The 13,219-nt window shown below is 46.5% G+C and overlaps 1 protein-coding gene across 1 annotated transcript in view; it reads right to left on the bottom strand.

Annotated features, from left to right (window-relative positions):
- The window catches only part of LOC136577887 (bile salt export pump-like), a 113,550-nt gene that overhangs the window by 46,591 nt on the left and 53,740 nt on the right, over positions 1–13,219 (bottom strand). Inside the window, exons 11-13 of the mRNA XM_066577807.1 lie at positions 12,035–12,160; positions 10,259–10,462; positions 9,859–10,029 (exon numbers count right to left, since the gene is read on the bottom strand). Of these exons, the coding sequence (XP_066433904.1) occupies positions 9,859–10,029; positions 10,259–10,462; positions 12,035–12,160 (501 nt within the window). The remainder of the gene's footprint in view (positions 1–9,858; positions 10,030–10,258; positions 10,463–12,034; positions 12,161–13,219) is intronic.

Here is a 13,219-nt window from a genome sequence, read left to right as displayed (position 1 = left end):
TATCCAATGTGTCATCTCATGCAGTATTGGCTTTAGCCAGCATATAGCGCTGTTGTATAACGGCAGAGAAAGAGTAAGGCCCCAGGAAACCAGGATACAAATTGGATTGGAAAGGGTTAAGGTATGTCTGTCATGCTTGAAAAAAAGTGTTATATTTACACAAAAATGAGTTGCATTATATTGGATGTCCTATTTGTTCCTATTAAACCTATCCACTTCTTAATCATCCGGTCTTCTGCCATTTGATATTTCATTAGAGGAGGGTTCTTTCCCCCTTCTTGCTGTAAGTACTGACCTCATCATCTTGCACATCTTATAAGCGCGGGTCTTTTTTTAATGATTCAACTATTTGGGCATAAGAAGTGTTGCACCATTTCCAGCCTACCAAGACTTCAGGTGTTACAGCTACCCCTCCCGCGGGCTAGCTGTCCACACCAGGTGAGTCCTTCCTTAATCCTTGGAGTTCAATTTATTGTTATTTTCTCATGGCGCTATCCTTCTGATTTGTCCTTTGTCTTATCTGAGTTGTGTATTATGATGCTCCGCAGCAGCAGCGGTATATATTATGAAGTTCTGCAAATCTAATTAGGCAGCACTATTATTAATGTGGGCAGGATTATTAGTAAGCGTCAGCATTATCTGATTAGGGGGGTGAGGGGAGCACTTTTTTGATTCTTGCCCTGTTGGCCAAATCCCCTAGAAACTGCCGTTCTTAGGATTGGTAGAGGCGATGGTATATCCTAGCTACATGCCATCACTTTATGAGATGGGAATAGCCTTTTAAAAGATTTACGTAAAGTAAATAAGCATCATATCCAAACTATTTGCTACGGTCAAGGAGGCCACCGCTGCTCTGGGCTAGTTAAACTTGATTCAGTTGTCATTACATGTATTAATGAGGACATAAGACTTTCAGTTCACATTCCTGAATTAATCTTTGACAATTGCAGACCCTACAATATTGCGTTGGGTTACAAGGCTATCAAGTCGTTGCCTGCAGTAATGGAAATAATGGATATACGAGATAAGATAAGAGTTCCTACTGATCTCTCCGATCAACAAGATAAGATCATTAAAGTTACATTTCAGAATCACTGGGGTTGTTCTCATTTCTGAGTCATTGTCACCACCATGTAATAATAAGCACAGATGACTCTGACACAGTATACCACTCTTGCAGGGCCTCTCCAAGGGCATATAACCCATTTATACAGCTTACATTGTATTGCTGGAGTAGATGTAATAGACTCTGTGTCATCGCAATATCATTCCCTATTATATGGAAGTGAAGGAACAGGTAAGTACATCATTGTGTATATTCTGAGATGTGTATTCCCTGCCATCATAACTCCTGCAGTTGTTATTGACATCCAATTTTATTATTATAGAATAACTATCATATCAATATAGTGGCGCTGGCTCAGGAGACGTTATGGGTATGATCACAGCGGGTCTGAGACAATGGGGGTCTACTGAGCTACCGACTGACACCAGGCTGGGTACAGAGGAAGCAAGCCATTGTCCTCATTAGGGGCTGTTCAGACCTCATTATTGGTTCCATCCAGGGGTCCCGTCAGGGCTTCAGTTTAAAGTCCCAAAAACGTCACCCATTGCTGGCACCTGGATGGAACCTATCTGGACGATTAACCCCTTAATTACCAGGGTGTTTGGTTCCAAAAGGTCCAGACACTTTTTAGGGATTTTATTAGAGATGAGCGAGCACCAAAATGCTCGGGTGCTCGTTGCTCGAGTCAAGCTTTCCGCGATGCTCGAGAGTTCGTTTCGAGTAATGAACCCCATTAAAGTCATTGGGCGACTCGAGCATTTTTGTATATGACCCATGCTCCGCTAAGGTTTTCATTTGTGAAAATCTTCAAAACCTACGTAAGTGATGAAAACGAAACAGAAACGGATAGGGCAGGCGAGGGGCAACATGCTGGGCTGCATCTCAAGTTCCCAGGTCCCACTATTAAGCCACAATAGCGGCAAGAGTGAACCCCCACCCTAACAATTTTTACTTCGGACAAACCCTTATTTGCAAGGCACACCTTAGCTAAGCACCACACTACCTCCAACCAAGCTCAAGCACTGCCTGCGGGACACAGAGCTGCCTCTTCTACTGGGTTACATGCTGCCCAACCCCCCCCCCCCCCCCTGCACGACCCTGCATCCGCAGCGCACACAAAAGTGTCCCTGCACAGCCTTTAGCTGCCCTCATGCCACATGCTGGCTGCATAGCCACACCAACCTCATGTCTATTTATAAGTGCATTTGCCATGAGGAGGAACTGGAGGCACACACTGCAGAGGGTTGGCAGGGCCAGACAGCGACCCTCTTTAAAAGGGGCGGGGCGATAGCCCACAATGCTGTACAGAAGCAATGAGAAATTGACGTTCGATCTTCATTCCATTCCTGTGCCACCTCCGTCAGGAGCTGCAAACGTGGGCATGAGTTACATAGCTACGGGGAATCCATGTGCCCACATAGTATTTATTCTGTCTAGGTGTCGCATAGCTCAATCGACACCGCAAGGGGAAAGCCATCTGCACTCTGCCCCCTACCCAAGTCAGTCAGTGTCTTTGTGCCAGACAGGTCAAACACCGCAATGGGAACTAAGTGTGCACCAACAGCATAGGTGGGTCTTAGGCAACCCAAGACATGAACAATAAATAAATCAGAGCGGCCAAACATGGCAGACAAGCACCACGCCGACGACATAGGCCTCGGCCCACAGCTTCAGCAATCGTAGGCATGAAGCGGACTTCGATGCTAGTTCATCTGCGATGGGCTCATTAAATCAGTTAGCTTTCCTTTCACCGCTCCAATGACTGGATTAGCAGGAAAAAGCTCCACAGCCCCAACGTGGCGTACTTGCACTTCCCCCGGGACATAGGCCTAGGCCAACAGCTTCAGCAATCATAGGCAGGAAGCGGACTTTCACTGCACCCAGGACATAGGCCTCTGCACAAACCCTCAGCAATCGCAGGCCTACAGCGGACTCCAATGCTAGCGTAGCTGTGAACGTCTCATTAGCGCTGTATCGCTCCTCTTGTTTGTCCCAATGCAGTGCCCCAGATAGCTGCGGTAACATCAGATAAAATACAGGTTGGCTTCGGCCCACACTGCATGCCCGAGTTAGACTGTTTTTTTTTTTTTATTAATAGTCACAGGCAGGTACAACTCCGCTATGGGAAGTCTGTGTGCACCCACAGCATGGGCGGGTCCCAGGAAGCCACCGACGGTACATAAATAAATCCCATTGCAGTCCCCCGGATAGCTGAGGTAACGTGAGATAAAGTACAGGTGAGCTTCGGCCAACACTGCATGCCCTAGTCAGACTGGGTTTTTTTTATTAATAGTCACAGGCAGGTACAACTCCGCTATGGGAAGTCTGTGTGCACCCACAGCATGGGTGGCTTCCTGGAACCCACCGACGGTACATAAATAAATCCCATTGCAGTCCCCCGGATAGCTGAGGTAACGTGAGATAAAGTACAGGTGAGCTTCGGCCAACACTGCATGCCCTAGTCAGACTGGGTTTTTTTTTATTAATAGCAGAGTTGTACCTGCCTGTGACTATGGGAAGTCTGTGTGGACCCACAGCATGGGTGGGTCCCAGGAAGCCACCAACGGTACATAAATAAATCCCATTGCAGTGCCCCGGACAGCTGAGCTAACGTCAGATAAAATACAGGTTGGCTTCGGCCCACACTGCATGCCAGAGTCAGTCTGGCCTTTTTTCATAGTCACAGGCAGGTACAACTCCGCTATGGGAAGTCTGTGTGCACCCACAGCATGGGTTGCTCCCTGGAACCCACCGATGGTACATAAATAAATCCCATTGCAGTGCCCCCGATAGCTGAGCTAACGTGAGATAAAGTACAGGTTGGCTTTGGCCCACACTGCATGCCCGAGTTAGACTGTTTTTTTTTCATTAATAGTCACAGGCAGGTACAACTCCGCTATGGGAAGTCTGTGTGGACTCACAGCATGGGTGGGTCCCCAGAAGCCACAGACGGTACATTAATAAATCCCATTGCAGTGCCCCTGATAGCTGAGCTAACGTGAGATCAAATACAGGTTGGCTTCGGCCCACACTCCATGCCCTAGTCAGTCTGGGATTTTTTTTAGGGCCAGATACGTAGAACACCGCGATGGGAAAACTTAGTGCACCCATACTATGCACAGACCCCTGTAATATTCTTGTAGCAAAGGTATAAGCTGACCCCACTAACAGTTATGTTGCAGAAGTCTAGGGAGACACCAGTATTATTTCTGTAGTTACAGTATAGACAGACCCCAGTAACATTTCCGTAGCAGCAGTATAGTCAGAGCCCAGTATTAGTAACATTTCAGTGGTAACAGTATAGACAGACCCCATTAAAACTTCAGTTGCAGCAGTATAGGCAGAGCCCTGTAACATTTCAGTAGCAGCAGTATAGGCAGAGCCCAGTATTAGTAACATTTCAGTAGTAACAGTATAGACAGACCCCAGTAACATTTCAGTTGCAGCAGTATAGGCAGAGCCCAGTAACATTTCAGTAGTAACAGTATAGACAGACCCCAGTAACATTTCCGTAGCAGCAGTATAGGCATAGCCCAGTATTAGTAAAATTTCAGTAGTAACAGTATAGACAGACCCCAGTAACATTTGTGTAGCAGCAGTATAGGCAGACCCCTGTAACATTTGTGTAGCAGCAGTATAGACAGACCCCTGTAACATTTCTGCAGCTGAAGTATAGGCAGCCCCCGTTAACATTTCTGCAGCTGACGTTTAGGCAGACCCCTGTAACATTAATGCAGCTGAAGTATAGGCAGACCCTTGTAACATTAATGCAGTTACTCTCCTCTCTTTTGGCCCAAACAAGTTTCTCAGATAACTGTGGTAACATGAGAAAAAATGCATGATGCGAATCGCTGATCACCTGACCCCAAGCAGGAGGCGGAGGTAGCCTTACAAGGCCAAGAAACAATGACCAGGACCCGCTGTAGCCTGTGTTGAAAGGATGTGAGCGGGCCCTTGGCCAGGCTCGGTCCCAGCAAATACCTTGTGAGACCCAAGGTGCTGCGACTGACAGTAATGGGCAGTCCATGTGCCCACACAGTATTCATTCTGTCTAGGTGTCGGATAGCTCTAGCGACACAGCAAGGGGAAAAGCATCTGCACTCTGCCCCCTACCCAAGTCAGTCAGTCACTTTGTGCAGGACAGGGAAATCACCGCTATGGGAAGTCTGTGTGTACCCACAGCATAGGCGAGTCGAAGGAACCCAAAGACAGCATTAAATATGAAGGAATCAGACTGCCCAAACATGGCAGACTTAAAGTACGCCGAGGCCATAGGCCTCTGCCCACAGCCTTAGCAATCGCGGGCATAGAGCGGACTCCAATGCTAGTACAGCAGTGAACGTCTCATTAATGCAGTTACACTCCTCTCCTTTGGCCCAAACGAGTTTCCCAGATAACTGTGGTAACACAAGAGAAAATTCATGATGCACATTGCTGATCCCCTGACCCCAAGCAGGAGGAGGTGGCCTTACAAGGCCAAGAAACCATGACCAGGGCCCGCTGTAGCCTGTGTAGGAAAGATGTGAGCAGGCCCTTGGCCAGTCTCGGTCCAAGCAAACACCTTGTGAGACCCAAGGTGTCGCGACTGACATAGTAATGGGAAGTCCATGTGCCCACACAGTATTCATTCTGTCTAGGTGTCGGATAGCTCTATCCACACCGCAAGGGGAAAGTCATCTGCACTATGCACCCAACCCAAGTCAGTCAGTGACTTTGTGCCGGACAGGTAAATCACCGCTATGGGAAGTCTTTGTGCACCCACAGCGTAGGCGAGCCGAAGGAACCCAAAGACAGTAATAAACATGAAGAAATTATAGTGCCCGAACATGCCAGACTTTCACTGTGCCGAGTACATAGGCCTCTACACACACCCTCAGCAATCGTGGGCATAGAGCAGACTCCGATGCTAGTACAGCTGTGAAGGTCTCATCAATGCAGTAACTCTCCTCTTCTTTGGCCCAAACCAGTGTCTCAGATAACTGTGGTAACATGGGAGTAAATACATGATGCCCAGTGCTGATCCCCTGACCCCAAGCAGGAGGAGGAGGTGGCATTACAAGCACAAGACACCATGACCAGGACCCGCTATAGTCTCTGTGGGAAGCACATTAGCGGGCCCTGGGTCAGGCTCGGTTCCAAGCCTCCACCTTTGTGACCCAAGGTGCCCTGAGTTACATAACAACGGGAAATCCATGTGTCGCAACATAGATAGCTGAACACTGGAAGGGGCAGTCTTTGAGTTCCTTGGCCTAGCCTATGCTGTAAGTGCACAAAGATGGTATTACACAGGAAGAAATCGGAGTGCCCCACCATGGGAGAGTTTCGCCCCACCAAGCAACTTGGCCTCAGCCAGCAATTCCTGCCTAGTCAGTCACTGTATTATTTGTGCCACATAGGTAAAACACAGCGATGGGAAGACGTAGTGCACCCATAGTATAGACAGACCACTGTGACATTCCTGTAGCAAAGGTATAAATAGACCCCAGGAACATTTCTGTAGCAGCAGTATAGGCAGACCCCTGTAACATTTTTGTAGCTGCAGTATATGCAGACCCCAGTACCATTTCTGTAGTGGCAGTATAGGCAGAACCCAGGAACATTTCTCTAGCAGCAGTATCAGCAGACCCCTGTAACATTTATGTAGCAGAAGCATATGCAGACCCCAGTACCATTTTTGTAGCAGCAGTATAGGCTGTGAGGAAGGAGGAGCAGCAGCCAGAGGATTCAGAGTTTCAGCTGTGGACTGCGTAGAAAACTGGGTGGTCGATACATTGCTGGATGCATTTTCTGCCATCCACGACAGGACCTGCTCACACTGCTCTGTTTGCAATAAAGGTCTACCATGTGGACCCATAAATTGTGATATGAAGCTGGGGACCCCAGAAACTTGCCTCTCTCCTAATTCCGCAGCAGCCGGCTGGGATACACCTGGACCAGGAACTCGGCCTGTGCCCACACCCTCACTTGGAACTCCGCATCCTCGCCCGCGTCCACATCCTCGACTCCTACCCCTCAACATGGTGGATTACGAATAGAGCAGACACAGACCGCTGTAAATAATTATGCAATTATATGCGTACACTTTCACACAGAGAGCGGAATCGTAACGCTAACTCCAGGCAGAAATAATGGAAGGAAGACCGCAAACAGGCCTAGCAATGCAATAGTGATGCACCAAAACTCCCACCAGGCACCCAGTAAAATGCAGATGGTCAGAGGTAGCCCAACGTAGGAGCTTTTTGGGGTTTTTTTGAAAAAGAAGACAGGCTATATACTGTGTATATCACTTTCCCTCTATAAGTACCTGTGTTGGCTGTACGCTGAGCGTCAAATTCACTGTGGACACAGGCCAGTGTAAATAATCTTGGAATTATGTGCGTAGACTTTGTAGCTGAGAGCGGTATAGTAAGGCAAACTCCAGGCAGAAGAAAATAGTCAGGAAGGCCGCAAACAGGCCTAAGTGCAATAGTGATGGACTACAACTCCCATCAGACAACCTGTAAAATGCACACAGTCACTGTGCGTGAAGTTGACGGCAGAGTGGTGTAAAAAATTTTGGAATTATTGGCGTACAGTTGGAGGCTGACAGCGGTATTGTAACGCTAACTGCAGCCAGAAAAAAATTATACGGAAGGCTGCAAACCGGCCTAGCTGTGCAAAAGTGATGGACTACAACTCCCATCAGACAACCTGTAAAATGCACACGGTCACAGGTAGCCCTAAGAAGGACCGTTGGGGTTCTTGTACACAGGATCTTACACTGCCAATCTCCCTATCTCAGTAACGCTGTCTCTATACTATGTAGTACAGACTGCAGCCTGAGAACGCTATAGCTGTAATGGGGCTGCACGCCCGATATACAAAAAAAAAATTAGCAAAACTGCTCCCAGCCACCACAACAGTAATGCAGACGGTCAGATGTGGCCCTAAGAAGGACCGTTGGGGTTCTTGTACACAGGATCCTACACTAACACTTTCCCTATAGCAGCACCAGCACTGTCCCTGATCTCTCCCAGTGTGTGACTGTGGCGAGCCGCGGGCGGCCCCACTTTAATTACTCGGGGGTTGCTTGATCTCGCCAGCCACTCACTGCAGGGGGTGGGATAGGGCTGGAACGTCACAGGAGGAAGTTGTAATGCCTTCCCTGCGTTTCTATTGGCCAGAAAATGGCGCAAAACTTTCAGGGAAGGAAATGGAATTGACTCGAACACCGCGTGGTGCTCGCCTCGAGTAACGAGCATCTCGAGTACCCTAATACTCGAACGAGCATCAAGCTCGGACGAGTGCGCTCGCTCATCTCTAGATTTTATCAATCTGGTGGTTTTACGGCCCTATTTTTTTTTTCTTCAGCTGCCAAAATTATACTTACGCTAAAATAAAGTACAGGAATGCGTTCTTCATTTGTGATATATAATTCTTATTTTCTCGCATTACAGAGCGCATATGGTAATGGTCGGTCATTTTCACACAAATTGCGCAAAATATGCAGGCAACAAAAATCACAGCATATTCTATCTTGGTGCATGTTACATGCAAATACACGCCAAGATAGTGCATGGCTATTGGTGGCTCGCAGCAAGTACACAATGTCATGCTTGCAGCACGTGTGTCTTTTGCGGGTGGCACACAGCGAATTACGGTCGTCTGAGCTCAGATTTAGGCCTTATTTACATGACCGTATAGCTATTGTATCCGTGTCAAAAAATTGTGACCATCTGAAGCGTTGGATTACAATGTATTCATTCAGATGAGCCATTTTTGGACACGTATAAAAAAATACGTCGTGAAATAGGACATCGGTGATCGTTTTTTTATTGACGCAGCGTCAGAAGATAGGTCTTGCCCTATCTTTTGCCAAGATACGCATGAAGCTTAAATAGATTTCTATGGGAGCTGAAAAAAAGGGAGTTTTCCAGTGTCCAACCCTGGGAAAAGATTACAGCTGGCTCTATTTAAGCATTAGAAGTCATTTCGAGGATTTCTGCCAATTGAAAGATATCCGTACTGCAGTGTGCTTTTTTCCGATATGCTGCAGCCACCCGTGTAAATGGCCAATAATATGCTAATTCTGACCGAGACTTGATAGCAGCTATTCTACTTTCATATGATTTTACGGCGTGTTCAGCTGAACGCAAAAACGCAAAGGGTCGTTTGAAAAAGGCCTTATGGCTCTTTCACACTAGCATATATTTGCCCGTTGTTTTCACGGTTGGCCGATATACGCTGTGATCTGATGCATTGGATTCCAATGCATCAGATTACATGGCCGTATTTCCGGACGGCGAATATAGTGCCGGGCATTGTTACGCCAGGCCCAAAAGATAGTTCTGGAATGGACTAAGCTCCTGCCCCCTCCCCACCCCTTGTCCGCAGCCAGCAATGGGAGGAGGCCCCCTATAATTGCAATAAGACGGAGGGGAGGAGAGAGGAGGTGAGCCGGGGAGGGTAGGGGAAGGGGCAACGGCACGGCAGCCTCAGCGTATATGTGCCGGTGCCCATGCCATTTGAACGGGCATTTACAAGAGTATTTACACCTCACATCGTAGTGTATATCAGCCGGCCGTAAAACAGTGGCCAATATATGCTCGTGTGAGAGAGGCCTTATGCTATGGATTTTCAGTGTGGCTTATACCTCTTCAAATTAGCAGGTAAATCCACATCAAAATCCACATGCAGCATGCAGATTTTTGACCCGGATTTTGATGTGGATCCGCGCCAAAACATTTAGTGGATTTTGCATTGTGGAAAATCCTCTGCATGTGAACATGCCCTAATCATTTGTGCAGACTGACCTTATCCAGTGCTTGCTGAACCACCGATTCACTCTCGTTATCCAGAGCCGACGTGGCCATGTCAAGGAGGAGGATTCGGGGATTTCTGACAAGGGCCCTTGCAATGGCAATTCTCTGCTTCTGCCCTCCACTCATCTGTCCTCCACCTTCCCCAACCATGGTGTCAAATTTCTAGAAAACGATAAATACCGCACAAAATATTGAAATGCGAATGACAACTTTTACATAAACCCATTTTTAGATCACACGCCAGCTTCTTGTTCTCCTGCAATCTCATCATTGATTCACTCCTTAAAATAACCGAGTTGATCCTCTTTCACAATTGAATTAAGCAATATAGTTAGATTCTCCTGTAAAGTTACTGGAGCATTCAGAGAAAATCCTCTTTGCCTCCTGTTACCTCTGGTAAATCCATGATGAAGTTGTAGGCATTAGCTTCCTGTGCTGCTTTTATAATGTCATCCATAGTGACTCCATCTCTTCCATATCTAATATTTTCAGCGATGGTTGTAGCAAATAATACAGGTTCCTGCTCAACTATCCCAATCAAGGAGCGCAGCCACGGAATATTAAGAGTGCGGATGTCATGTCCGTCTAAGGTGACCTGGCGATGAAGATGACAAACCGTGAGCAAGTTTCTATATAAGCCAAAATGCACTAAATATATCTACCTATTCCTAGTCCTGGTCTCCTACTTATGTTCCCTTCCAACCTTGGAACATTATCTAGCAGTAGATATCTGACATCCATGTGGCTAGGCACCTACTGTATATCATAGATTTAAAGGTCCATCTCATAGAAAATCCCAATGTCAAAGACACGCATATCACCTAAAACCCATCCAGGGGTGTAACTATAGGGGATGCGGTTGCACCCGGGCCCAGGAGCCTTAGGGGGCCCATAAGGCCTCTCTTCTCCATATAGGGAGCCCAGTACTGTGAGTAAAGCATTATAATTGGAGGGCCGTGTTACAGATTTTGCATTGGGACCCCAAATCTTCAAGTTACGCCTCTGGCTATGACTATAGGGCCCATGAGAAGGTAAGGTGAAGAGGGCACTTTTGGTTAGTGCTATGTCTCTTCTATGGGCTGTGTAATAGCTAACACAAGGATATTAGTTTTGACCATCAAAGCTATGTTAGCAAACAACAAGGGAGAAATAAAGGATTATGTTTGCTTTCTCTCCAGTGGCAAAAAGCACCCACATTATTCCTGAGATTATAGGATGTGAGGACAATAACCTGCAACACCATTGATTTCTTCTATGGAGATCCCCATGCTCTTAGCATACTAGCCTCATGCATTTGGAAGGATTGTGGTGCAGCAATAATATGTTGGCAGCAAACACAATTGTAAATGCAAAAATTTAAAGGGAACCTGTCATCAGAATTTATTGCTCGAAAAAGGCCAACATAGTGCTTACGCCTGGTTCACGCGGGCGACACAGCATCGCTGCGAGAAAATTGCGGCAATATCACATCACTGGTCCATGCAATATTGCTGTGGTTTTTTACGGCAATACAGCGGTTTTGTAGTGCTATAAAGTTGCGCGACTTTGTAGCACCACATGCAACGCTTTTCGACATGGGCGGGTTGAAATATAAGCCCTACCCAGAAAATAAGCCCTAGCTGCAGAAGTATACATCACCAGAGTCGCTGTCCAGGGCTCTGCTGCAACTTCTTCCCGATCCCCGACATTGTTCTTCTTTATCTCTTCTGTCTGGGGATTGAAAAATCCCTGCCTCCTGGAAGCGCTGGCTGTGATTGGCTGATGCTTAGCCAGTCAGAAGGCAGCACTTGATGAATGGATGTGATTGGTTCATCGATCACTGGTTCATCACAGCCATTCATCAAGGTCCACAATCTGCATCTTGAGTACTGTATATACTGTGAATAATTACATTTGCCAATTTCCTAAGCACTTAATGGCCTTAACCGTTTTATTACATTTTGCAAATCATGCACTAAGTCAGAAGGAGAGGTGGTTTGTTGGCTCCAGGTTGTATACTCCATGCAGATGACATGGTTGACAAGTACTCTAGATCCTTGCCAATAGTCATCCATTGAACAGATTATGTTTTTCTGGACATCTCACTGTTAATGGCTCCACTAAATCCAAGCTCGGTCCAGACAAGAAATGGATAACTAGAGATCAACATTATTTAGGATACAGTTACCTTCCCATCTGTAGGGTCATAAAATCTTTGGATGAGTTGCACTGCGGTACTTTTCCCAGAACCACTAGGTCCTACAAAAGCTGTGGTCTCTCCAGGTTTAACACATATATTGAGATGACTCAGAATCTGCAAATTCAAACGGAAAGAATACCCAGAGAGGTCATCAAAATTGGGAAGATTTAGTTTAGAAAAAAGACGTCTGAGGGGCAACCTAATAACTATGTATAAATATATCAGGGGACAATACAGAGATCTCTGCCATCATCTATTTATACCCAGGACTGTAACAAGAGGGCACCCTCTGCATCTAGAGGAAAGAAGGTTTGTACACTGACATAGAAGGGGGTTCTTTACTGTAAGAGCAGTGAGACTATGGAACGCTCTGCCTGAGGACGTGGTGATGACAAATTTGATAAGAGTGCCAAAAGGGCCGGATGCCTTCCTTGAGTGTTACAATATTATATGTTATAAGCATTAATAACTCCAGAAGGGTCGGTGATCCGAGGATTATCTTTTCCTTAAATGGAGAAAATTGGCTTCTACCTCATTTTTTTGTCCTTCCTCTGGATCATCATTGGGGAGTAACAGACTGAACTGGATGGACATAAGTCTTTTTTCGGCCTTACATACTATGTTACCATTAGAGATGAGCGAACGTACTCGTCCGAGCTTGATGCTCGGGCGAATATTAGGGTGTTCGGGATGTTCGTTATTCGTAACGAACACCACACGATGTTCGGATGTTCGGGTTACTTTAACTTTCTTCCCTGAGAAATCATTTCTATATGCGCTCAATGGGGCCGGCGGCAGCAGCGCCAACCCCATTGAGAACATATAGAAGACAAATCCTTCTTCTCTGCCACAGCTGTAACAGCTGTGACAGAGAAGAACGATGTTTGCCCATTGAATTCAATGGAACTGGCAATACAGCCGACTCCACTGAATGCAATGGGCTGCCGGCGATCGCGGGATGAATTGTCGGAAAGGAGTTAAATATATAAGCCCTTTCCTGCAATTCATCCAGAAATGTGTAAAAATAAAAAATATATATATACTCACCTGGTGCCGACAGACGGAGTTCAGCGCGGCAGGCTGCAGTTCTCCTGAACTGCTCTGAACAGCTGTGAGTAGTATTCAGCAGCCGGGGATTTAAAATCCCCGCCTGCTGAATAAGATGCCTCTGAA

Source organism: Eleutherodactylus coqui, chromosome 8 (genome assembly GCF_035609145.1).
Source record: "Eleutherodactylus coqui strain aEleCoq1 chromosome 8, aEleCoq1.hap1, whole genome shotgun sequence".
Lineage (NCBI taxonomy): Eukaryota > Metazoa > Chordata > Amphibia > Anura > Eleutherodactylidae > Eleutherodactylus > Eleutherodactylus coqui.
This window is presented reverse-complemented; position numbering and strand designations above follow the sequence as displayed.